Raw genomic sequence first — 27,972 nt, 5'->3', positions numbered from 1 at the left:
TCGCAAGTAGCTATAGTGTAAAACTCTAATAAAGTTTAATAAACTTTATGACAATTATGATTGCGTTATTCCAATTACTCCATAATCTTAATTAATTATCTTTTATTCTACTTTTGCCTCTCGATAAATAAATACCTTTCCCCTACTTTCTAATAAAAAAATAACCTCGCATTACTACTCCATTCTAATTGCACAATCAATTATACTCGTTTATCGGACAGAAGTGGATTAACATGAAATATTTCGGTCGAACCAGGTACAGCTCGTTCAACAAGCGATCAGAGCCGGAGGGGGAGGATCCGTGGAGCTGCGTGGTGTCCGTGTCGGATCGAGGGGGTAGCCAGCGCCCTCGAAGCAGCGAGTCCCGGAAGGAGCCGACGAATCATCGCGGTTCGAGCGAGCTTGGCGCCGCTCAACGCTCGGAGAGCAGGCAACCAGGCCGGGACGAGGCAAGCCAGGGGCAGCGGCAAGAGTCCTCGAGGCAGGCGAGCGAGGACATCTCCTGGGAGTTCACGATAAACGAGGCGCCGATCGCGAGACTGGAATCGTTGGACGAACTCGACCAGGATCACGTCAGTTAAGGCCAACGTTCCCTCCCCCTCCCCCACCCCACCCCACCCACCCTTCCTTTTCGAACCAATTGAAATCGACTTCAGACTTGCGACTGAAACGCGACGCGTAGCCGTAGGCGTTTGACATCGGCGTTGATACCAACGATCATTCGGATGGCTGTGGACTCCCTCCGTTCCCTCTTGGAGGATGTGACGAACGTGGCGCCAGGATTGAACGACACCAACCCGGCCCCTGATCGATTTTCTCTTCGAGATTGATCCCTCCTTGATCCCTTTGGTATCGATCCCTCGGTCGAACTTCGTTCTCTCTCTTTTTTTTTTTTTTTTTCTTCGCTTCATCTTCTCGAGGGAGGGGGAAACCGAGATGTATTATTACGAAGAGAAAGATTTTTCCTTTTTCTCCCCCCTCTCCTCCCTCCCTCGCTTATTTTACGCTTATTTCTCACATCTCGATCTCTGGAATATTCGTTTCACGAATGTTCGTGAGAGAGTGGCTCGCCCCCTATATTTCCCAAAATATATTTTTTATCGCACCGCTGCGAATGGTACAAAATCGCGTGCGTTGGGAGGTCATCAACGACGATCAAAATTCGTAATTTTTCGACGTAAAGCACAATCTTTTTTTTTTTTTTTTTTTTTTTTTCTTTCTTTTTCACCCGAGTTTTCGTTTACCAGTCTTTTTCTACGAATGATTATTATCTGTATCGATTGTCTCCACCGAGCAAGCAAGTCCCTATTTTCTCTTTGAATCGGGTTTCGAGTAGGATCGTTAAAGAGAATATCGATCGGCGGGCGATCGGCAGCGATATCGATCGCGGAGAGATCGAGAGATGTTTCGAAGAGGCGGAAAGACGTACGGAGGAGGAGGAGGAGGAGGAGGAGAAGAGCGAGAGAACAGAGAGCACGAGCGGCGTTTTCAAAATGTTGTATACATATACACGCATGTACAAACACGTGACGCGTATATACACGCGTGTTACACGGACAATGCGTTTTTTCGCGACATACATTTACACACACACACACACACACACACATAGAGTTAATCCAATCGCGGTAATATCGACTTTGCATTCAAAGTTTCTATTTTTTTCTTTGGAGCAATTTTTTTTAATCGAATTCAAAAACACACACAGATACATGGATACGTATACATACACACACACACACACGTACGTATTCTCCCTTCGATGGCGATGCTTTTTTGTTTCGCACGTGGAAAGCTTTCTTTCGTTACTTAATATCGTGTAGAAAGGAGAGAAAAATGAAACGATGAAAGAGGAAAATTTATTATATATGGAGATAACAAAGGAGAGCGAGGGGAATTAATAATGAAAGGGAAATAAAATAAAATAAAACGGAAGTACGAGATGGAAGGGCAGAAGATCGATGTTCGCGGGATTAAAAGAAAGAGAAATTTAAAAAAAAGGGGGGGGAGAAAAAATGAGAAAAAATGGAGCAAACTGAAGGACGAAAGTTGAAATCGAAATAGGAGGCGGCTCGTGGTGAGTTTGTTAAATTTTTGGGAATTCGGACGATCGCGTCAGGAAACAACTCGTATTATAGCTCGTTTTCGATTGAGAGCACTTTCTTTTCTTTTTTTATTACTTACAAGAAAAGAGGAAATAAAAAAAAAAGAAGAACTCATGAGAGATATCGTACGTGTTAAAAATTGAAAAAAAAAGTAAGGGCTGAATGAAAAGATCGATGACGAACGAATTAGGTATGAAAGAACAAAGAAAAGGAAACTAATAGAAATACAATTCTGAGTGCCACCTATACCGAATAAAACTGCAATGTCCTTTATACAGACAACCAAAAAAAAAAAAAAAAAAAAGAAAAAAAGAAAAAAAAGAAACAAATTAATAAATAAATATATATAAAAGGAAATTTTGACGAGAAAATATGGGACAAGCGAGAAAATGGGGAAAATTATTAATATGAGAGAGAATTTAGATAATTACTAATATTCTATTATTATTATGATCATTCTTACGATTATTATTATTATTGTTATTATTATTATTATATTATATTATTATATTATTATTGCCATAAAGTAGGGAAGAAACGCAAGCGCGATGGGGAGGAGGTGAAGATAAAATTATAGAAAATACCGACGATATGAAAATGGTTGACAAAAAGAAACGAAAAAAAAAAGAAAGAAAGAAAGAAAGAAAGAAAGAAAGAAAAGAACAAGAGAAAGAAACAACAATTGCCTGCGCAATAACGGTATATATATGTGTATATACATGTTATACGTACATTTGCTCGTGTACGTATATACACTAGTGCCGTGTGTATGCGTATACACGTTGTAAAAAAAAAGAAAAAAAATTTTTTACAAGATATATTGATATCGAATTAATTGATAACTTCTAAGCGTACGTTGGTTTCTCTTCCTCACTTTTCGTTCTCGACCTCCCGAGTGTTTACTTTTTTTCACCCCCGTTCGGCGATTTATCACGCAATGATAAGGGTGGAAAGCGATGATCGATGATTCTCGATCGTTCTTTCTTATACGATAATCCGTTTTCTTCTGAGAGCGAGCTGACAACGGAAGAGAAAATTTTTCTTCCCTTCCTTTCTTCACTTTAAGATATTATTATTATTATTATTTTGCCAGTGAGAGAATGTCGAGGTTCAACACGATTGTTAAAAGAAAAAAAAAAAAAAAGAAAAGAAATTCTTGACAATAATTTGGAAATTAATAATTCACATATCACTTTGAAGAATGAAAAATCGAAGATTGAAACTTTCTTTGTTGTCGATCGAAACGAGTTATAATAGAAATGAACGAAATGTATGTAAATTTAAAAAAAGGAGAAAATAGAAGGTCGTAATAGAAGGGACAAGTGTGGAAAGGAAGAAAAGACGAAGGGATGAAAAGAAAGAAGTTTTGCCCGATCGAGAATCATCGATCATGGATTCGTTCTTTGCTCAGTATTTTAGGCTGTAAATGATACCGATACATTCGATGTAACGATTAAATGAAATCGTAGAGTTACTTTGTAACGAGAGAGGAGCAGCGGCGCAGCGCTAAAGAGAAGCAGCTTTTTAATTACAAATAGCAATTATCTTTGATTATTACCAGTAGTACACGCAGCACACGTGGATTTTCGCACTTAGGTACACGGCGAAACGAATGCGGATTTATTGTTCTTTATAGAAAAAAAAAAAAAAAAAAAAAAGGAAAAAAAAAAATAAAAAAGAATAATGGATGTTCAGAACATGGTCCAAAAAAAGAGGACAACAGTGATCACAAAAAGAGAGAGAGAAAAAAACAAAAACAATAACTTTTATTCGTTTCTAAAATTAATATTAATATTTCTTTCAGTGAACATTCGTTACAAATCTTTTCTTTTTTTTTTTTTTTTTTTTTTNTTTTTTTTTTTTTTTTTTTTTTTTTTTTTTTTTCTTTAAACAAAATCGATGAAAATTGTTTCCAACGTTTTCGCGACGATTCAATGATTCTGAAAATCGTTCTGCGACGAGAGATGGAAAAGTTTATTCGAAAAGATTAATTATTTCATTTCGAATGATTTCGAAATCGAAGAAACGACGCTTAATTTTAATCCAAGTGTGATGAACGATGAATGCACAACGATAAATAGAATTTTTATTTCTAAGGAATCAGCTTGTCAAACGTCGAAAGTGTCTACATTACCTGTTCATTTTCAAATCGTTGATCAATGTATCTGTCCAAGAATGAAGAGAAAAAAACAGTAAAAAATTCTCTTATGTTTCTTAGATCCGATTTTTCTTTATCAGTCGTTAAAAAGTATAACATATCCGACGATATTTCGATAAATCGAGTCACTGCTGTTCTCGAAATCTACGCGAACCAATCTACGTGAAGATGCGAGACGAGAGCTCTTAGTATTTCTTTTAGTATTTCTTTTTTTTTTTTTTTTTTTTTTTCCCTCCCCCATCGAGAAATGATATATTCATTTCCGCGTTGAGTTGAAAGAAAAAAAAAGAAAAACGATAGAGAAAAGAAAAGAGCCGGATACCAAAAGACGTCCATTGCATCATTCCCTTTGGAGGATAATTTCGCGATAATTATTGATTAATAATTTCAGATTCAAACTTCGTACATCCTTTTGAACATCGAATTTTTGCGAAGATTTTTTAGGATAAACACGAGTGAATAATAAATAACCATCGACATAATTCGAATACATCTTCGACGAATCGAAACGTAAAAGCGTTGTAAATTTGAAAATTTTTTACTCGCGAAAGATGCATTTATTCGTTTCCCCGAGAGAAATATATTCGACGACGCGTAACTTTGTTAAGTGTTTGACGGGATTTGAACTCTTTTCTATGTTGAATAACTGATAGATGAAGAATTTCGAAGGAAAAAAGAAAAGAAAAAAAAAAAGACGACTGCAATTGTTCAGTGGAAGATCGATTCAATGCAAAAAAAAAAAAAAAACGCGATTCACATCAGAGATCCGCTCTTTTTTTCTGACCGCAAGAATATCAAAATCGAGAGAAGCAAAAAAAAAAATAAGAAGAAAAATATACTTCACCTTCCGACAGAAAGTTTTCAACGCAAGTTTTCGCTTTTAAAGTGTTAACATCTGTTCGAACGTTACTTAAACTTCTCAATTTTTCAAATTAAAAGGAAGTATCGAACAAAATTTACATGGAATCCCATCGATTCCAGGAAAGAAGTTTGCAACGTTTCTATCCTAACGCAATCTAACGACGATAAGAACAAGAAACAGAGAAAGAGGGAAAACTTGTGTTACAAACTTTTGAACGAACGATCAAATCAAATATGAAACTTCCCCAACGATCAACGAGAAACCCTCCCAAACTAGAATTCGAAGTACACTTCAAATTTCTTCAAAATCCACCGACTCTAATTCCATCTCGAGTTTCAAAAACATCAAAATTTCGAGATCAATCCTCTCTGAGCCAACTTCCTCCAGAGACTTACTCGAATCTTACCACCCTCACTTCGTCCTCCGTCGATCTTTTTCTCCCCTCGAACTTCTTTCTTTCTTTCTTTCTTTCTTATTCTCCTGCAACCCCCTTCCCCTCGCACGAACGTCCTTCTCGACTAATTAACAATTTTCACTCTCGACTATTGTATTCGTATTCAAGGATAAATCGCTGGATCGACACGCGCGCAATCACACACACATACGTAAAAAAGAAAAAAAAAAGGAAAAAAAAAAAGAAAGAAAAAGAAAAAAAAAAGGATCGACACGTACACACCGAGTCATCGATCGATATAATTATAATTCGTATGCGAATGCGTATTGTAAAAGTATATTCGTTTTTTTTTTTTTCTTTAATCGAAGCTGCCTCTCGCTTTTGAATTCTACCGCGGCCGACCGAGAGAGGGAGAGAGATAGAATAAATGGGGCGAGAGAAAAAGGGGTAGGGAAGGGATCGAGACGGGAAGGATCTTTGTTCGAGATAGGATCCGTGCCAGGATCGACACGACGACAGGCTGTGCGACGGGATTCCGTCAAAGGGTGTTCCTCGATCGATGATTTCGACAAAAAATTCCAATTGCGAAATTGGAATTTTTTTTTTTTTCTTTTTTCATTTTTTCTGTCTCTCGAGGGTCACGTTCGAGGGTAGATTACTCGAGGATCGATCGCAGAGGGTTGAAGACACTTCTTGAGTAATTCTGAGACTCCGTGGGAGGGTTTTTGTAAACATTGTTGAAAGTATATATTCATTGTTAGATAATATCGTGCGTATATTCCTTGATATAAATTTGTAATTTCCAAGTTTGTTTTAATTAAGGGAGGGAGGGGGGGTGGGGATTCGTAAAGTGGAATTTAATCGTTCATCCAATTTTGATGATTCAATTCGGTTAACCCTCTCGTTCCCTTTGGTAAATCTTTACGTAATTTAGAATTATACGAAGTAAAATGTTTATCCCGAAAAGTTAATCATTAATAGAATATATTAAATAGATAAATTTTATTCCACTCGATAAACTATTACACAGTTTCTAATTCGCTTGTTTGCCGTGTAAATTGCCGGGCAGAAAAAAAAAAATTGCATAGTAAATGTCTAAATGGCTGTTAAATAATTCAAACGACGGGGAATGACAGGGTTAAAAAGAAGAAGATGAAGAAAAAAAGAAAAGTAATAATCGTACGTGAATACGAGCTGAGAGATCGGCAATAATTTAATTAACCTATCCGCGCCAGTTTTGCAATAATTTAGCGATAAGTGTTATTTCAAATGGGACATTGACACGTGTATCGAGTAATTTACTCGCAACGGATATTAAAAAAAAAAAAAATAGGAGGAGGAGAGAAAATAAACGATGGATGAGAAACTCGAGAGAAGACAATTCGAGGAACACTCGTCGCGAGTATGCGTTATATTTCGTTTGTAAAAAGGATAAGAGAATTAAACGCGGAAATAAAATTAAGCAGAAGGATGGATTTAGATAGAGAGAAAGAAAGAGAGAGAGAGAGAGAGAGAGAGAGAAAGAGAGAGTGAGAGATGAAATCCTATCCGCGGTAGATGAATTTACTCGCGTTTTTTCCCAGATTATGCAATTTAAGATTGTTCTGTATATATATATATGTATATATATGCATATATATATGACATAATCTTGGATCGTATCGATTATAACGGTGAGCGCACTGATTTGTAACACGTAACAAGAGGATTAAAAAAAAAAAAAAAAAAAAAAAAAAGGAGAATTTGTTCGTGAGAGAGAGCGAGAAAGTTTCGAGTGAATGAAGATGAGGAGAAAAAGCGAGGGGTGAAAGGAGTACGTGTGAGCGCGAAGGGTGAAAGTGAATAAAAAATAAAAAGAGAGAAAGAAAGAGAGTGAGAGAGAGAGAGAGAAAGAATGAAGTATGAGAGATGATGTAGTGAGAAAGAACGTGTGAGAGAGAAGATAAGATTTTTGTACCACCCCCTAAATCAATTCCTGCTCTTCACCGAGCACCCTCCGAGATTAAAATAAAATTACACGAGTGTCTTTATTCTTATCCCCCATCCCCCCACCGTCGAGAAACAAATTTAATGGAATACAAAACGAAGATAAAATATTTGAAAAAATGAAAAAAAAAAAAAAAATAAACAAAAAAGACAGGAGAATTACGAAGAATGAGAGCATTCGCTTGAAAGAAGATATCGCCTCGAATTTTTTACAGCGTAGCTCAATAAAAATGTTCGCATTCAACAAATTGTATCGTCTATTTTATTTTTTTTGTAATCATCGAACCAAATTTTCGTTTTATTTAATTTAGTTTTATAAAAATCTTTCGTGATATCTATTATATTTTAAACAATTTATATTTAATAATTTCGATAAATAATTTTTTATTTTTCTTCAGAATTTTTCAGAGTTTATAATGTTGAAAATATTTCGTGTAAATATAAAAAGATACCACGGAAGGTTAATAGAAATTTATCATCAATTATTCCAATTTCCTTTATCGTGGTGAATAATTTTCAAACACAAACCATATCAATAATTCGAATAGAAGTTAACAAATAAATAACATATTAATTTTTATGATGAAGAAAAATACTGTAAAATCGAATAAATATTCTAAATTCGATTAAAAAAGAAAATTGAGATAATTCTCCGTAAGGGTGATACGGTGGTGGGAACAGGAAATGGTGGGGGTGGCAATGGTCCCATTAGCGAGGAATTCGCATTGTGTGTCTATATAAGTTTTCGTACATTACGTAAAAATACGTTTGTTATATATTTTCACTATGCTGACACGTATTTGTGTGCCTCACTATCCACCTGCCACGTATTATCCTACGATTTTACCTCATTCTCGCTGCACCAGGGGTGAAGGAAGCCGCCCCAAGAAAGAGTTCTTCGCGAAGGCGAAACGATACAAAATATCGAAAAGAAAAGAAAGAAAGTTGAAGGGAAAAATGTCGAAAAAGAGATGCTGAAAGAAACGTTATATATATTTGCTGTTAAATATTATAAATCGAGGAGATGACGAGATTAAAAATGGACGAACTCTTATACATACGTATATATATATATATATATACATATATGTATATACATATATATATAAGTATACATATAATATTATTTTATCGGTTTCGAGAGGGTGAAATAACTGAGTGTGAAGGGAAAAAAAAAAAAATTTGTATCTTCTTTTCCCACCTAGTTGCTTACATTTGTATACAGCTAGAATATATTAAAAGATTACGTGAGTAGTTTTTTAAAATGATCCAAAGAGTTTTCCTTCCTTACACTGTCTTTTCATAGTTTACTTTTATCGTTTTTCTCTCTTTTTTTTTTCTATCTTTGTTTCGATCCATTTTAAAATATAACTTTAAACGAAATGTCATTTAAAAAAATTTATAAAAGATAAAAAAAATAATTCTTTATAATTTTTGTTATAAAAAATTTCTTAATGTTGTGAAAAAGTATTAAAAAATCGAAACATGATTTGATATGAAAAGAAACATTAAAAGAGCGAGAAAAGGATTAGATTTGCAATTGATGTTTTCAACATTGGAAAAGAAAAAAATATTTTAATCAATGTGTCTCAATTAATATATTCCAGGCATATGTATATATTTTTTATATTTCTATTCTATTAAAATTATAAAATATTTAAAAAAAAACAAATTAATTTATATAAGAATATATATCTATACATTTTTATATTATATATTAAAGGATTGAGTTTATTAATAATAAGTATGTTAAATTTTATTAATATTAAAATAATGAAAAAATGTTTTTTTTTTTTTTTGTAAATACAATACCTAAAAAGATAAGTATAAAAAGTAAGTATTAAATTCTAAGAAAAATTTCGCGCATATATCAATTCTATGTTCCAATTGAAAGATTTGAAGAGTTTTTGGAAATGATGTCAAATTTTTGGAATTTTTCTAAAATTTTTGAAAATAAGGCCAAATTCCTGAAATTTCTGAAATTCTTAGAAATGACGTCAAATTTCTAGAATTTCTAAAAATTTCTAAAAATTTTTAGGCCCATCTTAAAATTTATATTCGTTTACAAATAAAGATTTGTTTATTTACATTTTCAATATTTATTTATATTTTTTATTGTTGATTTTGAGAAAATTCTTGAAATGACATCGAATTCATGGAATTTTCGAAATATATATATTTTTTGATCACATTTTACTATATTTACTTATCCTTATCGATACTTATCCTTATCTTATCTTCTAAATTTTTTGTCTATTCATATTTTGCTATTTTATTTTTTACGGTATTAAATTTTTTCAAAAATATTCAAGAGATGGTACTGATTTTTAATTCTTACTCTGTTTTTAAAAAAATGATATCTTTGATATCTAATAGGTGGCACTGACGATCAATTCCTCTCTATTTCTATCCTTTCCCCACCGTTTACTCTCTTTGTTAATATTTGCTTCATCTGCAGCACTCTGAAGATGGCGCTAATTTCTTCATTTTTATCTTATCTCCATCCCTTGCCTTGCTATTTGCCTCCCTTGTTTTTATCATCTTTTACATACAAAATATTAAATTTATTCATTTATTTATTCATTTAGCACAGTTTATATTTTCTACAGATTATTTATTTAGTTATTTATTTTTCTCTTCAAAATATCATATACGTTTAATAATATATTGTACATATGATTTAGTAATACTTTACAGCAATACTTGGTAAAAATTTAAATGATAATTCTCTCCCTATCGCAAAATATCATTCACAACATCAATCAGTCTTCTATCCTCATTCACATCTTAGCATTCATTCATGTTAAAGAAATAAAATCATTGAACAATGAACAATTTAGTTGGTTTCTCGCTTTTTCTCGTACGAGAAAAAAAAAAATTCTTCCAATAAAGTTCGTAGTAATCGCAAGGCTAGGAACTACCACTTATTTACACTATTAAATACAATTTTTGGTTGAACTGTATACGCATTAGGGTAAAATGATAATTGACTCTTAAAACGATAACCCGAAAACCGACGATAAACTAACTACGTTAGATTTATTTTTATACAAGTAGGCAAGATTTACAATAATTACAAGAGAAGAATTTACGAGACAGTCGCCCGCAAACTGTCTTTCGATGTCTACTAGCGATCGTAGCTTCGTTTCTTTTTTAAAAAAAATAAAAGAAAAAGAAATAAATGATTGGATTCATTTATCCCCAAAGAACAAATTATTTCATCGAAAAAATTTATAGTCTAATCTTTTTTTCATTCTAATTTCCTATTTTACATAATTATTTTATCTACTTTTTCCCTTTATCGTATAATTGAAATACTTCAAATATTTGTGCTCGTGCAATTTTGGACGAAATTTTTCTTTCACAATTCCGTAATTCTTTGATCCGTCATCAAAGAGTTGTACGTCTTTTATCTTTCTCCGTTTCAATTTCGCTACTAAAATTAAACAATTAAATAATGCCTATTTAATAATTTTATTTACAGCGAAAAAGAATCCTTCCTTTCTTCCTTCTTTTCTTCATTTATACTTATGATTTATTTAAATATTTCTAAACACACTTGTAGAAGATCCGAATATATACTACTCGTTCGTATCGTAATCGTTTTCTAAAAGTTTTATCAGGCACTTTCACTCGATCAACAAACAACTACGTTACTCATCATCAAGAACAATTGAACAATTTCTTCTTCAATTAATGACGTCTATCGTATACAATTTCTTTCTCAATTAATCACGTTTATACCCTAGAAGAGCATCCAGCAACGTTATCTCGATTCTACTGTGTTATTTCTCCTTCTGAAAGTATTTCCAAACTGATCTCAGTTTTATCTCGATTCTACTGTATTATTTCTCTTTCTGAAGGTATTCCCAAACTCTGAGTTATTTCTCTTTCTGAAAGTATTCCCAAACTGATCTCAGTTTTATTTCGATTCTACTGTGTTATTTCTCTTTCTGAGGGTATTTCCAAACTGGTCTCAATTTTATTTCGATTCTATTGTACTATTTCTTTTTCTGAGGGTATTTTCAAACTGATCTCAGTTTTATCTCGATTCTACTGTACTATTTCTTCTTCTGAAGGTATTCCCAAACTCTGTGTTATTTCTCTTTCTGAAAGTATTTCCAAACTGGTCTCAGTTTTATCTCGATTCTACTGTATTATTTCTCTTTCTGAGGATATTTCCAAACTGGTCTCAGTTTTATCTCGATTCTACTGTGTTATTTCTCTTTCTGAGGGTATTTCCAAACTGGTCTCAATTTTATCTCGATTCTATTGTACTATTTCTTCTTCTGAGGGTATTTTCAAACTGATCTCAGTTTTATCTCGATTCTACTGTTTTATTTCTCTTTCTGAAGGTATTCCCAAACTCTGAGTTATTTCTCTATCTGAGGGTATTCCCAAACTCAGTTTTATTTCGATTCTACTATATTATTTCTCTTTCTGAGGATATTTCCAAACTGGTCTCAATTTTATCTCAATTCTATTGTACTATTTCTTCTTCTGAGGGTATTTTCAAACTGATCTCAGTTTTATCTCGATTCTACTGTACTATTTCTTCTTCTGAAGGTATTCCCAAACTCTGTGTTATTTCTCTTTCTGAGGTATTCCCAAACTGATCTCAGTTTTATCTCGATTCTACTGTGTTATTTCTCTTTCTGAGGGTATTTCCAAACTGGTCTCAGTTTTATCCCGATTCTACTGTACTATTTCTTTTTCTGAGGGTATTTTCAAACTGATCTCAGTTTTATCTCGATTCTACTGTTTTATTTCTCTTTCTGAAGGTATTCCCAAACTCTGTGTCATTTCTCTTTCTGAGAGTATTCCCAAACTGATCTCAGTTTTATCTCGATTCTACTGTGTAATTTCTCTTTCTAAGGATATTTTCAAACTGGTCTCAGTTTTATTTCGATTCTACTGTGTTATTTCTCCTTCTGAGGATATTCCCAAACTGGTCTCAATTTTATCTTAATTTTACTATGTTATTTCTCCTTCTGCGGGTATTCCTAACCTGGTCTCAGTACCAGCTGTAGAAAGGTTGATGGGGAGCAGGTCTGGGTGGTTGTTGGAAGCCTTGTGCTCCGTAATGGGTCGCGAAAGCTTGATGGGGATGCGCGGTGTGCGCGTGAGGTTGTTGAAGGGCCGGCGGGGGGCTCGGAAGTCCAACCCTTCCGCCTGCGGAAATGGGAAGATTCCACGACGGGGACGAACTCCCCCCTTGTTGGCCAGTTTGCTGTTGCTGCTGCTGTTGCTGGGATGCGGGGGACACTGAGTTGTTGATCGGCAGATCCGTGGAGGTGAGTTGGTCGGAGGCAGGGTTCGAATTGCCTGAATTCGGGCCCATCATCGTGACCAGTGAGTTCGGGGTTGGCGGAAGTTGATGGCCGCTCGCCTGTTGATAGGTGGACGAGGACACCGCAGCGGCTGCTGACACTTGGTGGTTCATGTGGGTGGTGCTGGTGGACGACGTGGCCGGCAACAGCGAGCTTGGATAGGTCACCGATGCCGGAAGTCCGTAAGTCGGCGTCGAGCCGACGGATGAAGGGAGCCGGGTCGAGTCTGGCGTCAGCTGGTGGGACATCGTGCCGTGGTGCGAGGAGTACAGTTCTGGAACTGGTAGAAGAAGATCGATTTGGATCTCGATAGGGTGAAACAAGAGGGATTTAAGTTACACGCGAGTATCTGTATAATTGAGAAAGGGGATGGTAAGGGGTGGGACGTGGGCAGATAGAAATTATATATCGTAGACGCGAGGAAAAACTCGTGCGTTCTTAATTAGAAACAGGTATCGAAACCTCGGCAAACGATTCTCTATTCTGATGTTTTTTTCCCTCTCTTTCTCTCTCTCTCTCTCTCTTTCTCTTTCGTACACCAACATCTGTGGCGTCATTAGATTCCTAATGAATCCAGCTACGTCGTATATAAAATTACATAAGTACGTCATTAGGTAAAGCGTTACGTGGCAATTTTTAACATTTTTTCCTTTTTTTTTCCGCAAGATAAACTCGCTTCTCGATCTTCCCGACGGAGAAGCGAGCATTAGCTGGACAATAAAATGGGAAAAAAAGCGGAATGAAACGAGACGAATGGAAGAATTAAACGTTACATTAATCCTGCTTACCTTGACTCGAGGAGAAGGTGGTATCGGGCAGACTCTGTCCATGGGGATGAGGATGCGGATGACTCGGTGGAACGGCGGTGGCGGCGTGTGGATGGGGAGCGGCGGGGGGATGGAGGACGTAGGAAGCTGCGGGATACGCGACAGAGCTGACGTAACCGCCGGAAGTGGTCGAAGACAACTGCTTTCTCAGCCTCGCTCTTCTATTGCTGAACCACACTTGGATCCTCGCCTCGGTTAATTTCGTCCTCTGCGCCAACTCCTCTCTCGTGTAGATGTCCGGGTATTGGGTCCTCTCGAAAGCGCGTTCCAATTCGTCCAGTTGGTGAGCGGTGAACGTGGTTCTGCTTCTACGCTGTTTCCTCTTCAACGGGATCCCGGGCTCGCTGTCGCAATCGGATCCGGAACTGGTTTTACCTGCAAATGACGAGGAACCTACGTTTCGTCGTTCGTCGTTAGCATAGAAGAATTCGTTCGATTGAAAAATTGAAAAATCGACACGATTACTTCTTACGAATCTTCCGGATCCATCTCGGAAAATTTTTCCCAAAATTTTCGTCATTGAAAACGCGTACGCGATAATTTCTTCTTTTTTTTTTTTTTTTAATCGTTGTATGAGAAAAGAAGAAGAAGAAGAAGAAGAAGAAGAAGAAGAGGAACAAAAAATTACTACTCCGCGGTAATCGGAACGTTCCAATAACTCACGTGGGAGGGTACAAAAATAAAAATGATAGGCAATAAATTAGGTAGAAATTATGCACCGTAAACTCCGCTTAAGATGTAATTGATTTCCTTTGAGGGGTAAGGGATAATTAGAGAGGCGTGTATTATACCAGTAGGTATATTAAACGGTGATCCAGCGTAGTAGTAGTACAAGGTAATTTTCGTCGTAAAATGTCCTGCTCGGGCCACGAAACGTGAAACGAAACTGGGTAAAAGGCAGAAAAAAAGAGGAATAAGTGCAAGTATGAGAATAAGGCGAAGGCAAATGACGGAGTCCCGTCTAATAATTATTAATTCCCCCATGCACGTGTCACCTGCTCAACCACGTCTCCGCAGGTGAATGCACGTCCTGGTTTATGGTTTGTTTTGCCGTGCGAGAGTTCAAAAGGAACCGCACTCCAATTCCCATTCTCCTGCTTGTTTCACACTCGATTTCACGATCGACTTGTTTCGCGTTATACCCCTCTACCATATTTTATTTCCTTGTATTTTACGATCCAACCATTCTTCGAACATTTCTTATCACAATTTATAGCAGGAGGATGCATTCCTATTTTATTGTTATTTTAGTTATTTATACGATAAAAGGAAATTTCTTTTCTTTTCTATATATACATATTTTCTTGAAACACTTTGGATCGCGCCAACAGACTATACGATTATCGATCTGATAATCTCTCGAGAAATTCGATTAGAGATTTGTTCAAGGTGAGCGGAAAAATCTATTTATTTATTGATAGTAACGTAGAGATATAGACAAAGATGTTTCGAGAGTGGAATTATTATTAACGGCGATCGAGGGATTAAATAGACCGCGAGGCACGAGCGGCTGCAAGAAATATGATTTACCGCAAGGACACCCGAGCAACCGAGCAAGAAAAGTGACGAGTGATGACTGATGACTGATGACAGTAGAAAAACACGTTCCAAGATCCTTTCCCTTCGATCGTCGAACGAGCACTGATAATAAGGATACGAGTTTTGCCTCGAGTGTATACCAAACGGCTCGACCTTCTCGCCACTTCAACACGTACCGTTTCATATTAATGAATTTCCGTGCAACCTTTTCTTGTGCAAACCATCTATTTATTCTTCGATATTCTTTCTTTTTCCTTCTTTCTTCTTCCTCTTCTTCTTCTTTTACCAGAATGCTTTACTTTCACCGTAACTTTTATTAATTTTTTTTTTTCTTCGCTACGTTCTCTTTCCGATAAAATTATTTCTCCCTTTTATCCACTTGTGAACAATCCAGTAATTAAAATCTAAATCTTTCTTAATCTTAATCTTTCTCAAAGCGACACTTTCAAAATTTCTTCTTCTATTTTCAATTGTCTGTTCTACAAGGATACAATTCTTGTCCACTTTTACTTTCGAAAATCAAATTCATTCGAAAACTAAAAATTCAGGCTAATCAATTATTCCCTTTTCTTTCTCTTAAAAAAATACTCAGATTGTTCTCTTTATTCTCTTCTCTCCACGACCGTCTCGGATAAAGAAAAATATTTCAAAAATCGCTCGAGAAGTGAAACTTCCTATCCTTTATTCTCGAGGAAGTCGGAGACAAAGAAAAAAAGAAAAAGGAAAGAAGAAACGAAGGTCCCCGCGTCGGCCGCATTTTTAGATTATCGTAGATTCATCATCGCGGGGCCGCGAAAGACACAGAGAGACACGGATGACACGGTTGTAAAAAAAAAAAAGAAAAAAAAAAGAAAAAAAAAGAAAAAGAAAGGAAAGGAACGTGGCCGTTTCTTCCGGCGAGAGAGCGTCTTGAAATTGTCGACTTGGTTTACACGGGCCGCGACTAATCGGCCGACGACGCCTGACGCCGGGACGCCCCGTGCTCATGCCCATTCGACACGGACTCTATTCCCGGACGGACCGTTTCCTCCCCCTCTCCCCTCTCGAGCGTCGCCCCGTTTCTCCCACCTCGTCGTTCTTCTTCTTTCTCTTTTTTATTTTTCTCTATCCTTTTCGCCCTTTCCACCTCTTCCCTATACTCGAGAAATTGGTTCGAGATCGTTAGAGATATGCGGCCGATACATAGAAATTGCGATGTGGAGAGATGGAGATGGAGATGTGCAAGCAAGAAAGGAAGGAGAAAAAAATGTAAGAGAGTGGGGGAAAGAGGAGGGAAAGATTTATTATGGAGAATATGGAATTTAGAGGGGGTGATTCGAAGAATTTCGCGATGAGATTAAGCGATTTGAAGATAGAGAATGCAATGGAGAAAGGAACGTTTGAAATTTAGACCTCGATGGGTTTTGGAAGTTGGATGTATATCGATATGCAGAAAAACGGAGCGAAAGATTCCGTATGAGCGGAATTCTTTGAAGAAGACGCTCACCGAGTAGGCTGTTCATTTCGTTTAAGAGTAGAAATCGAACGTGGCGAATTTGCAAAATCACGACAGAAATTACATCTTTCATCGGGACTAAGCGGCCACTGGCGGCTAGTAATTACCAAACTTTCGAACCCTCGCATTACCCCCAAGGGAAAAATTGCCAGGTAGCCGTTCCAAGCCTTTCTCTCTTTTTTTCGTGGACCAGAAAACTTCGATCGAGCGCGTGACACCCGCTATTTTCTCTTTTACAACGGAAAACGATCTATCCACGAAATACGAACACGATCCGAGATGCAAAACGTACAATTCTCCATGGAGATTTTTTTTCTTTTTTCGGAAATATCGTTCAATTGGAGGCGAATATCTATATAGAGAAATGGAAATTTCTAGACTCGTTAATTTTTCTGATCGTTTATGGGAAATGTTAATCTCGTTAATGCCAGTTCCGTATAGGTTAAAGATTATAAAAAGAAAACGAAGAAACGGTATTTTCACAGCAGTTTGACAAGTACAAGCGTTCAATGGTCGGCGCCTTTTTAGGCTTCTCACCCTCTCCGTGGTAACACGTTGTTTTTGCCCTCCTCTTTTTGTTTTGAAAGGGCACCCGACCATCGGCCTGATCGACTTACAAATCTACGAGCAGTTTCTTCTCGTTTTGCTCTTTCATCTTCGCCGGCATGCATTTTCGAATGACCCCCACCGATGGACCACCGTTGCGTCGGTAGTAAAAAAAACTTTCATTTGTCTTATCGCCAACCAAAGTCGAAACAACCCCTCGATTCGTGAGAAATTTTTCTCCACTCTTCCCCTTTATCGAAAAATTGCAAAAGTAAAAATATATTATAGCGTATAATTTCAAATCGAACACCAACCAATCGTTGTTCCAATTATTTTTTAAAAATCAAATTCCAACTTTCTTTCAAATATCTCTCGAATCCCTAAAATTCTCCAAATTTCCCATTTTCTTTTCCATCAAATTCCCTCGAACCATCATCATCCACCATCATCAAAAATAAAAAAATCGTTAAACTCGTTTCGATTATTAATCTCCAATCTCTGCCGGCCCAAAACACCTATATATCCATCCAGCTCGAACCCTCTCTCTCCTCTCCCAATCCCGATCTGGCCGAAAGTAAAAATCTGAATGAGCTCGAACGATCGGTCGGCCCACCGTTGCACCGTTCAACTTCACCTTACAAGGTGAACCGAAAAAAAGCCGAAGGATCGGAGCGCGTTCACCCGATTCCTTCACCACCGCCTATTCGAAACCTTTCGTACGTGCACGTGGGCATGTACCGGGCGGCGTGGAAATTACAGAGAAGCGCGGCTGCTACCGGCTGCTACGCGTCGGCGAAAACGTTAACCGGTAATTTCAAAGATCGAGAAACGGGGAGCTGATTAAACGCGCCAACCACGTTTAATTTATTCATTCATTCGTTTGGAAAAAGAGAGAAAGAGAGAGAGAGAGAGAAAGAGAGAGAGAGAGAAAGAGAGAGAGAGGAAGGAAGGCGCGCAGATCCCCTAGGTGGTCTGGACCAGGTGATGGGGCGTGTCGATTCTATCTTTCTTCGTGTTCCATCCTTCGATGCTTCGAGCTTCGTCGAGATCTTCGTTCGCGGCTGTTACAACAAACGAATTTTCAATTTACACCTGTTTTCTTTTCCTCTTTACGCTTAATATGTCGATCGAGGATGAGGATGTTTCTATGTAAATGGAAGTAACTGTGAAACTTTCTTTTTACTTTTTTTTTTTTTTTTGCGATTTTCATTTGTTCTTTGGGTGTTATTATATTACAAATGTATTTTGAACCACTTACACCTGTTTTCTTTTCCTCTTTATACTTAACTTGTCGATCGGAGAAGAGTGTTTCTATGTAAATGGAAATAATCCTTTCTTTTTACTTTTTTTTTAAGTTTTAAGTAATTTACATCTGTTCTCTGTGTGTTGTTATATTACAAATGTATATTTTGAACCGCTTACACCTGTTTTCTTTTCCTCTTTATATTTAACTTGTCGATCGAGGAAGAGTGTTTCTATGTAAGTGGAAGTAACTGTGAAACTTTCTTTTTATTTTTTTTTTTTTTTGTGATGATTTTCATCCGTTCTCTGGGTATTGTTATATTACAAATGTATATTTTGAATCACTTACACCTGTTTTCTTTTCCTCTTTATACTTAACTTATAAGAAAAGTGTTTCTATGTAAATGGGAATAACCCTTTCTTTTTACTTTTTTTTTCAGTTTTTAAGTTAATTAAAAATAAAACACCTGTTCTCTGTGTTACTACAAATGAATTTTGAGCCACTTATACCCGTTTTCTTTTCCTCTTTATGCTTGAGACGAAGATGGAGAAGTTTCCAATCAACAATCAGCAAAGTAATCGGTCGCTCTGCGATTCTTTCTTTCGAGTTCTAAGCCACTCGTGCCTATTTTCTTTTACTTTTTATCTTTGAAACAGATTGAAGAAGAATGATTTCTTTATGATCGCGGAAGTAACTCGTCGTTATGATCCTCCTTTTCAAGGTTTTTTTTACTCGCGAGGAGAGTCTCGATTCTTGGTCTAACGCGTGTCGCAATTTGTCGCTTTGATCGTTTTATAGATCGAAGAAGACTTCTTGGGAACGAATAATCTTTTTTTTAAGATTTTTGAATCGAGTAGAGCGAAATGGAGGAAACGAAGGTCGTAATTTGAATCGATCTTGAAGTGGAAAAATATAAATCGTAAAACGGAAGAAAGTATTGTCGCGCGATACTTTGTGAAAACTTTTTGATTCTAAAGCCGTTTAAAAATTCCTTGTTGTTTCTTGCCTGTAACGTAAATTGTGAGATTCGTGATACGACGCTAAACACGAAAGAGCGCGATTCACGCTATCGATGTATAATTCAACAAAACCCAAATTGAAACTTGTAACTCGTTTACAGATCCAGCATGTATCTACGATCGCTCACGAAAGCCTTCACTCTATAAAAAGACCACTTGTACCACTGATAACTTGAAACGAGTAAAAGACCTTCGCAATAGTAACGCTATAGTAATCGTATAAGACGTTGATGTATTCGTGGATTATCTTTGGAGAGTGAATTCGAAAACGAGAAAACGCAAAAATTAGTAGCTATTAAACGAGAATAAATTTTATCTCGTTTTTCGAACTTAAATCGCTTGCAACCTAATAAACATAAGCATCGATAACATAAGCTCCAAATCCGAAATATATCAATAATATCCCTGTACATACAGACATTCAAAATTAAAATTGTATCAAAAAATTGGAATCGTTAAGTGAATTCTCGAAGAAAAGCTATATATAAATTCTTATTATAATATTTATTCCAAACAAATTGAGAATGTGCACGCGATCGAAGAAAGAACAAAGAGCAAAAATAAAAGAAGGAAAAATAGTTTTGACCACGAAAGAAACACTTTTTGTCTTTATTTCTATTTTTATTTCCTCTCAGTGTCTTCCGCTGATGATTAAAGAGCCCCGGAGGAAAGTTGGAGAGCGGAGAGCGAATTACCTGCGAACTACTTCGCTAAGCTCCACTTTTGATCTCCTTGGTAATTGCCTGCGTTGGTAATTTTCCCTCCGGTTGGAATATTACGTTGCGCAGGAAGCTGTTACCTTAATGGTCGCTTTTATCGCGGACACACGCGTTTCCCTTCCCTTCCTTCCTCGCCCCCCCACGTTCGAGCCCCCCTTCGCCCCCCTTCGAGGGACAGAAAATGGCGAATTTTTCGCGAAACGGTGGCGTGAAAATTTTATAAGCTCCGATACACGAGCGATAATGTTGCATGCACGCATGCACGCGAGTGCTCGCCTCGAAAGGATCGCGTTCCACTTGCTCGACAAATTGCCTCTCCGCTACTGGGCGTTTCCTCCAGGGTTTTCGAATTCTCGTGTGTGTGATAAAACGAGGTGAGTGAAGGAATTAAGAAAAAAAAGGGGGGAGAGAAAGAGAGAGAGAGAGAGGGAGGGAGAGGGAGGAATGAATAAATTTCGTCCTTCGTAGCGTGCGGTAAAATAAGGAAAGTATGCATTATTATTGTGGAAAGTTAATGATGAATGTAAGAAGCGATTCGAATTTATATTTTTCTTCGAAGGTATTTTTTCGAATTATTGTTTTCAAATTATACGAATAAACTATGATAGAGGTAAAATTTGAAAAAGAAAATGTACATGGTGAAAAAGTAACGATGAGTCTTAAAGTTTGGAAGGTATATATAAATTTATGAAAAATTTCAACCTAATGTATTGTATTGTTTTCAAATCTATGTATAAATAATGAGAAGGAAATTAAAAAGAAAAGGAAAAAAAAGGAACGAATAAATTTTACCAACCCATTTGAAAAAAACTTATGCCGTTTCAAAATTATTTGGATGATTGAAAGATAATGAAAAAGAGGATGTGGACAGATGAACGTAAATAAATAAAGTGATACCACGATCCTTTTTTTAAAAGATCGTAAAACAGTTAATTTTACGAAATATTCGAGATCGCCGCGTTTCCTGGCCACTTGCGTTCCTGGATAAACGCGAAAAATATAAATGTCCCTGTTACTCGCGAAGAAAATTAAGGAATGCAAAAAGGGCCCGCCCGATTCAATTTCGAGGGACCACGTATAACGAGGGCCTCGAGGACCAAATTACGAGCCGGTGTTGTTATAATTTCGCACGGTGGCGCTGTTACGCTGAATATTTGCGAGAGGCTAATTCACTGATTCATCTGGATCATCAATCTTGGTCAGGGCAGATAAAAAGGGGTGCGCCTCTTCGAAAGTGCCCTCCACGATCGAAAAAATATTTTTGTCAAAACGATCGAGAAAAAGAAATATAATAATAACACGCGTTTCTTCTCCTTATCTCCTATCGTCGAAGAAATATTACTACTTTTGCAAAAAGCAGTTAGCTGAGAGAAATCGAGAAGAGCGTCGAACGATTTTGCACATTTTCCCGGAACGGATTTCATTGATCGATGATGGGGATGGAAGAAATGATGAACGAAGCGAAACGCGCGAAAACTTACCGTCGCCAAGTTTTGCCTCGTCCTCGGGATCGCGGCCTCTCAGAAGCCTGGAGATCGCCGAGACGCTTGGGGCGCTCGTTCTGTCGCAGATTCCCTCCTTGATCAGCCTGTCCCGTATCTCCCACGAGAATATCCCTGGATTGTCGCGTTTGTACTCCTCGATCCGTGCCTCCACCTCAGGAGTGGCGACTCTGGGCTTGCTGCCGCCGATCACACCCGGCCTGATGCTCCCCGTCTCTTGGTACCGATTCAGAATCTTCGACACGCATCCGTGAGACACCCTCAGTTGTCTGTTCGAAACAACGAGCCACGGTTAAAGAAAATAATATTTTACGGAAGGGAAGAAACTGTGTTCGGTGATGTGAGAGGTGAGGGAAATCTGATATTAAAATCCATGGAAAATATCTGGATTTCTCTCTTTCACTTGGATCGGATCGGTTCGTTGTGATAATTCCTGTGTTAATTCTACCTCGAGATAACGCAAGGCCTAACACCAGCAGCTGCCATCTCCACGATTTTTAGACGAATATGATTAGGCAATGGTCTTCCATTTATAAACACACCACCGAGTTGATTGACGCGTCCTTGACCTGGTATCGATCCCAAATCTGCGACAGAGAACGTGTCAAGTTAAACATTTCTCCCTCTCTCTCTTACTCTCTCTTCAAGATTAACACTCTAATATCGAAAAGGTTCGCGTTTTTATTTTTATTCGATCGAAATATCTTTCTCTCTCTTTCTCTTTCTCTATCTATCTCTATCTCTCGTCGCCTTTTTTAAATTTCGATTCGTCGAATGGAGGATCGGTCGAAAGATCGAACATTTGGAGGGAACTGGTTGCGGAATAAAAAGAAGAGAAACTCTAGATCTATCGTTCTGTCGTTTTCGACTCTACTTCCCGTGTATTCCTGTGAATCGAGGCAGGGCGGAAGAATGAGGCGAAGGAGGAAAAAAAAAAAAGAGAGAGGAAGCCGAAGACGGAGGAGTTGCAGTAGGCTGGGGCGGGCAATCGCGCAAATAACGATAAAGCCAATGAATTTGAAGGGTTCGCGAAGGGTGCAGCAGCAACATGTGATAGCGTGTAATTTGTCCTGTGTGATTCACCGTAATCTACGTCCCGCGATCGTGATCGAAAACAACGCGATTTCTCTTTACTTTTCTACTCGACCCGCGCCTATAACTCGTCGTCCGGAACAATAATTTATTCTCCTTTGATGAGATGATCGGGTGGAAAAAGTGACGAATCGAGGTGGAAGAAATGGGATGAAATTGAAACGCGAAGCGGATTATTACGGCTCCTTCAGCAATTTCCGTGTTGTTTTCAAAATTTCACATTTCTATTCCGTGTTGTTTGTGGACACGGATGGATAGGATGTTTATCTCTTGTGTTATCTTAAAGATCTCAAATTTCTTTAGGAAGAATCTATCTTTCGAATCCGTAATTCCATCGATCGATTTAAATTTTTCAATTCGAATCTTTGGACGAATCATTGGACGCGTATAGATTTCGAAATCAAAGTTTCATCCTTCACCCGATTAAATCCAATATCGCTTCGCGATACGAGATCTATTGCAAAAAAAAGAAGAAGAAGAAGAAGAAGAAGAAGAAGAAGAAGAAAAAAAGAGAAAAAAAAAAAAATGTTTCTCTATCCCTATTTGAAGCCTTGAATCGACAATTAAAAAAACGCGCGTGTTAATTCGAATGTAACAGAGGCTTTGTTTCTAAAGTATAAATAAGATTTCATCTAAATATTACGGTAACACGAATCGAGGCAGCAAGAGGTATGCTGCTTGGCACGAATGTGAGTCACAGTTTTGTGTGTGACACAGTATAACGAGAGGAAAAACGAGAGGCTGGCCAACGCGACGCACACACTGATCGCCGATGCGAGACATCGTCCTACAAAAACTAATTATTTTATTGTCTGCCTGTAGCTTAATATTCCGAGATCCACTCACTTCGTAATTATCTCGAGTGGGAAGTTGAAAATTGAAAAAAAAAAAAAAAATCTTCACACGCTCGAGTGGACACTTTGAACGTTATTTCTACGTTATTTTTCCGACGACGATGTTAGCTCACGTTAGCGACACACACGATTTTTATTCCTCTCTCGCACAGAGAGGAGAATTTTTCATTATCCGCGCGCGACTTTTAACGAATTTATCTCTTAACGAATCACGAAGGACGATTCCAGAGAAAGCAAAAAAGAAAGAAGATCGATCGACTTCCCAATTAACTCGCATCGAATCGTAAAAATCGTTTGAAAGATCGTTGGGATCGAAAGAAAAGAAGAAAAAGAGGGGGAACAAGTAGAAAGAGATAGGCGATCATAGGCGAAACCTATAATTACGAGTAAACAAAGGTCCTCGATTTTTCTCGCTTTCGATTATTTCCACGGCGTTGGAAATTGGCGAGTTTTTCGAGGGGATGGCGGCTAGAAACCGCAGCCTCTAATCCTTCCAACCGGAAAAATCCTCTAAAAAATTTAAACCGTTTAACAACGTTACTTTTAAAATATCTATTTCTAGTTTCCCACGATGTCCCGTTTTACTGGTCAAGACGAAAGAAGAGGCGAACCAATACTCGAAACCGAATATATTTCTCTTCGTAACGAAGCCAGGCGAAGAAAAATGATCGCGAGCGAGTGGAAAAAAGCGGAACGACAGTTTTGATTGCGCACAATTGATTGCATAACTCGCTATGCAACGCGCCCGATAACCGAAAAAAATGTAGAGGGAAAGAGTGAGTGCAGAAGTCCAATTGAAAAAAATGTGACTGATCGTCTCGCCAATTGAATCAATCTTATTAAATGATAAAGATTATAGATTATGGATCGTAATTTCAAGAAAAAAGGATCGTTTTTTTTTTTTAGGTAAAAAAAGAAAAACAGAAAAAGGAAAAAACTGAAATTCAAGAGGAAATTTTTTCCGGAGATAGGAGTTTTTTTCAACTCGAAGCGTTTTCTTAAATTTTCATTCTTGCCAACTTCAAATTCGAATTCCACGAACTTTAACGATTTTTAAACCTTCCCAAGTTGTTCGTTTATTTCAATATTGAAATCAAAATTACAAATTTTTCTTTATTACTATTATTTATTTCGCGCGAGAAGGGGACAAATGTTTTCTCGAAGGGGAACGGGAATCGGGTATAAATAAATCGAAGAAATGGATGGAAATATTCTCAGCTCGACTTTAACATTAGCATTTCGAGCATATGCGCGCGATTAATTTTCAATAAAGGAAGCACAACTTCCGAGAAACAAATGTTATTGCTAATTACTTCTCACGGCTGCAACATTTCAACATTCTATAAAAATAATTAACGATCGGCGGGACGTGGTCGGTAATTGCGAAAACGCATCCGCAACATTATCAATCTTCCAGGAATATTTAATTACACGTTCCGCGCCACTGTTAAACGCCACCATTTTGCATACGTGCCGCGATTTGGTGACTAATCGTGTTGCATGCAATTAAACACCGTGCGTAATGTTGGACAGTGATAAATGATCGGCTACTATCCAGGAAAACAACAAACAAGAATGCAAAAACTTCTTCATTTGCATTTGATCTCTCTTTCTTTCTTCCTTATTTTTTTCTTTCTTTTCTTTTTCTTTTTTTTTTTTTTTTTTTTTTTTTTTTTTTTTAAATGTAGCGTTAATAAATTAATAAACGTTATTAGAAATACATTTTGATACGATGATTTTAAATTGCTTCGAGTTCGAATCGTTCGAATCGTTATTTCTAATTATTGATTTTCTTGATTCTCGCGCGGAATCGAATGATTGATCGAACGTAAGAACGAATAAGTCGAGTAAGCGGAAAGGTATTGAAAATTGACGAGCGTTGTTGCGAGCGAGGGAGGAAAGATCTACGATCTTTGAAAGTTTCAAGGAGAACTGTTTCTCGACGATTTTCCGGCCACGAAAGCAAATAATACCGGGACAAGTTTGACAATTACACGGCCCATTTTCCGATTTCTCTAAACTGGTCTCTAGGAAGATCTCTAGGAAGATCTCTAGGAAGAAATCTCCTGGGAATCTTGGGCGACTTTCTAATTACCTCATACTCTCGTATAAGCACGAGAAGATTTATAATCGACGTTCAAATAAAAACTATCTTCTAACGAAATTTTTAAACAAATTTTATTATTATTATTATTATTATTATTATTGTTATTATTATTATTATTATTATTATTATTATTATTATTATTATTATTATTATTATTATTATTATTATTAGACATGGTTCTTGAGTTCTTCGATTCTTAAATAAATATTGAAGAATAAGCATACTTCGAAGCGTGATGATGATATCGTTGAGAGAATATTGTTAAGAAATATTGCTTAGGAGCACGAGATTTTTTTTTTATATCAAAGGAAAAAATGGCAAAAGATGCGAAAAGCAGAAGAGTGGAAGCGAGTGCAGAGCGACGGCAAGGAGGCCTTCGCAAAAAAATATATTTCGTTATTTATGACGGTCATTAATGATAATGTTCCGGTCTTTTTGGTCCAGGTAAGGTTATATATCAATGCCACGTTTAAAATCTCACGGAGCATCCCAGCATCCGAGTTAACCGAATCTGGGAGAGATTTTCTCTGCCATCAGGATCGTTTGTAAAGTTTCAATTGTCAATGAATCTCCGCTGACTGTTGCACAATAACAATTTACCATTTTGTCTCGTTTCTCTTTTTTCTTCTTCATACTTTCTCGAATCTTATCTAAGATCTTTCCGACACCCTCCAATTTCTTCGTAAACTATTTCTTAATATTATTATTACTTCTAAAATTAAACGAGATAAATTTCTTCTTTCCCACGAACTTTCCTCGCGGACCTTTCCTCTTACCTTGAAACGGGTATCCAGTGAAACAAGGTCGCATCATCGAGAAGTTAGTGGTCACCGTCATTTCAGCGCGTTCGCGCCACCACCAGTTTATCTTTCACAAAAAAAAAAAAACCGCCACAAAACGCCCCTCTCACACCACCGTTTCTGCCTCTTCCACCAAAAAATCAGTTTACGTCACGATACGGAATATATCACTGTCTCCGAACCGAGTCCTTATCGAACATCGACCAACGATACAGCTCATTTCAACATGTACTCTTACACGACTCTTGTGCTCGTGTCGTCCTTTCCTCTCTTCCCTTCCTTTCCTTTTTCTTCCTTTTTCCTTTTCTTTTTTTTTTTTCCCCCTTTGCACGAGTACGTAGCCAGAGGCACACACGTATCCGGTTCCGCCACGTCGATCAAGGATCGATCCGCTCGAGATCCAGCTCCTCTATCCCCCGCTCTCTCCTTGCATCTAGACACCTGTCTCCTCGAAGAAACACAGAGATGATCCTTGAACGATACAAGTGTGCGCTGGACCTCGACAGATCGGTTCCCTGATCCTGACTAGTCTCGACAACTACTCGTCACCGGGGTAACTAACGTTTGGCCACTCCCATTCTGGCCTTCCCAAAGGTGAAACCGATGGTGGGGAATCCGTGCGGCTTCCCGACCACCAGTCTGCCTGCTCCCTGCCCGACACCGAGCAAAACGTGTTCGAGCCACTTTCGTACCTGTTTCTCAGCCATCCTCGACCAATCCATGCCTTCGAAACGTTTCCGTGGACGCGCCCCTGATGGCACGCCCAGTGGCGCACCGGTGGAGGACAACGGGGGAGGACTGTGGAGACCATGCTGTCTTCGCTACCAGTGCTCCTTTTTCATCTTATCGTGAGTATCCTCTGGTGAGAGTAAATTTGTAGAGAATACTAGGGTTTACAGTATTTTTTGATTGATATTCGAGGGTAGTTTCAATTTTATTGGTTTATAATCAACCCTTTTATATACAAATCATCTTTGGTATCAATTCTCCCTTTTCATATAATTATAAATATCCTCTGGTGGGAATAAATTTGTAGAGAATATGAGGGTTTACAGTATTTTTTGATTGATATTCGAGGGTAGTTTCAATTTTATTGGTTTATAATCAACCAAACCACTTTTATATACAGATCATCTTTGATATCAATGCTCCCTTTTCATATAATTGTAAATATTCTCTTGTAGAAGTAAATTTGTAGAGAATATAAGGATTTACAGTATTTTTTGATTGATATTCGAGGGTAGTTTCAATTTTATTGGTTTATAATCAATCTTTTTATATACAGATCATCTTTGGTATCAATGCTCCCTTTTCATATAATTATAAATATCCTCTGATGGGAGTAAATTTGTAGAGAATATGAAGATTTACAGTATTTTTTTTATTGATATTCG

At 37.3% G+C, this 27,972-nt stretch overlaps 2 protein-coding genes across 13 annotated transcripts in view; one reads left to right on the top strand and one right to left on the bottom strand.

Moving 5' to 3' along the window:
• Window positions 1-7,749, top strand: part of LOC122711319 (potassium voltage-gated channel unc-103) — a 112,118-nt gene extending 104,369 nt beyond the window's left edge. For all 12 annotated transcript variants that reach the window (XM_043929973.1, XM_043929976.1, XM_043929972.1 and 9 more), the window contains one exon: window positions 257-7,749. In XM_043929973.1, the coding sequence (XP_043785908.1) occupies window positions 257-581 (325 nt within the window). In that variant the 3' untranslated portion in view covers window positions 582-7,749. The remainder of the gene's footprint in view (window positions 1-256) is intronic.
• Window positions 7,750-12,464: 4,715 nt separating this feature from the next.
• LOC122711083 (protein gooseberry-like) lies at window positions 12,465-26,661 on the bottom strand. Its single transcript, XM_043929505.1, has 5 exons — window positions 26,555-26,661; window positions 22,174-22,312; window positions 21,705-21,994; window positions 13,624-14,037; window positions 12,465-13,115 (listed from the first exon to the last, which is right to left on the bottom strand). The coding sequence occupies exons 1-5, from the start codon at window positions 26,613-26,615 to the stop codon at window positions 12,520-12,522; spliced, it is 1,500 nt and encodes a 499-aa protein (XP_043785440.1). The 5' UTR covers window positions 26,616-26,661; the 3' UTR covers window positions 12,465-12,519.
• Window positions 26,662-27,972: the final 1,311 nt, after the last annotated feature.

The sequence above is a fragment of the Apis laboriosa genome, unplaced genomic scaffold (assembly GCF_014066325.1).
Source record: "Apis laboriosa isolate Shangri-la unplaced genomic scaffold, ASM1406632v1 scaffold16_cov148, whole genome shotgun sequence".
Taxonomy (NCBI): Eukaryota; Metazoa; Arthropoda; class Insecta; order Hymenoptera; family Apidae; genus Apis; species Apis laboriosa.
Note: the sequence above shows the minus strand (reverse complement) of the source record. Positions and strands in the feature narration are given on the sequence as shown.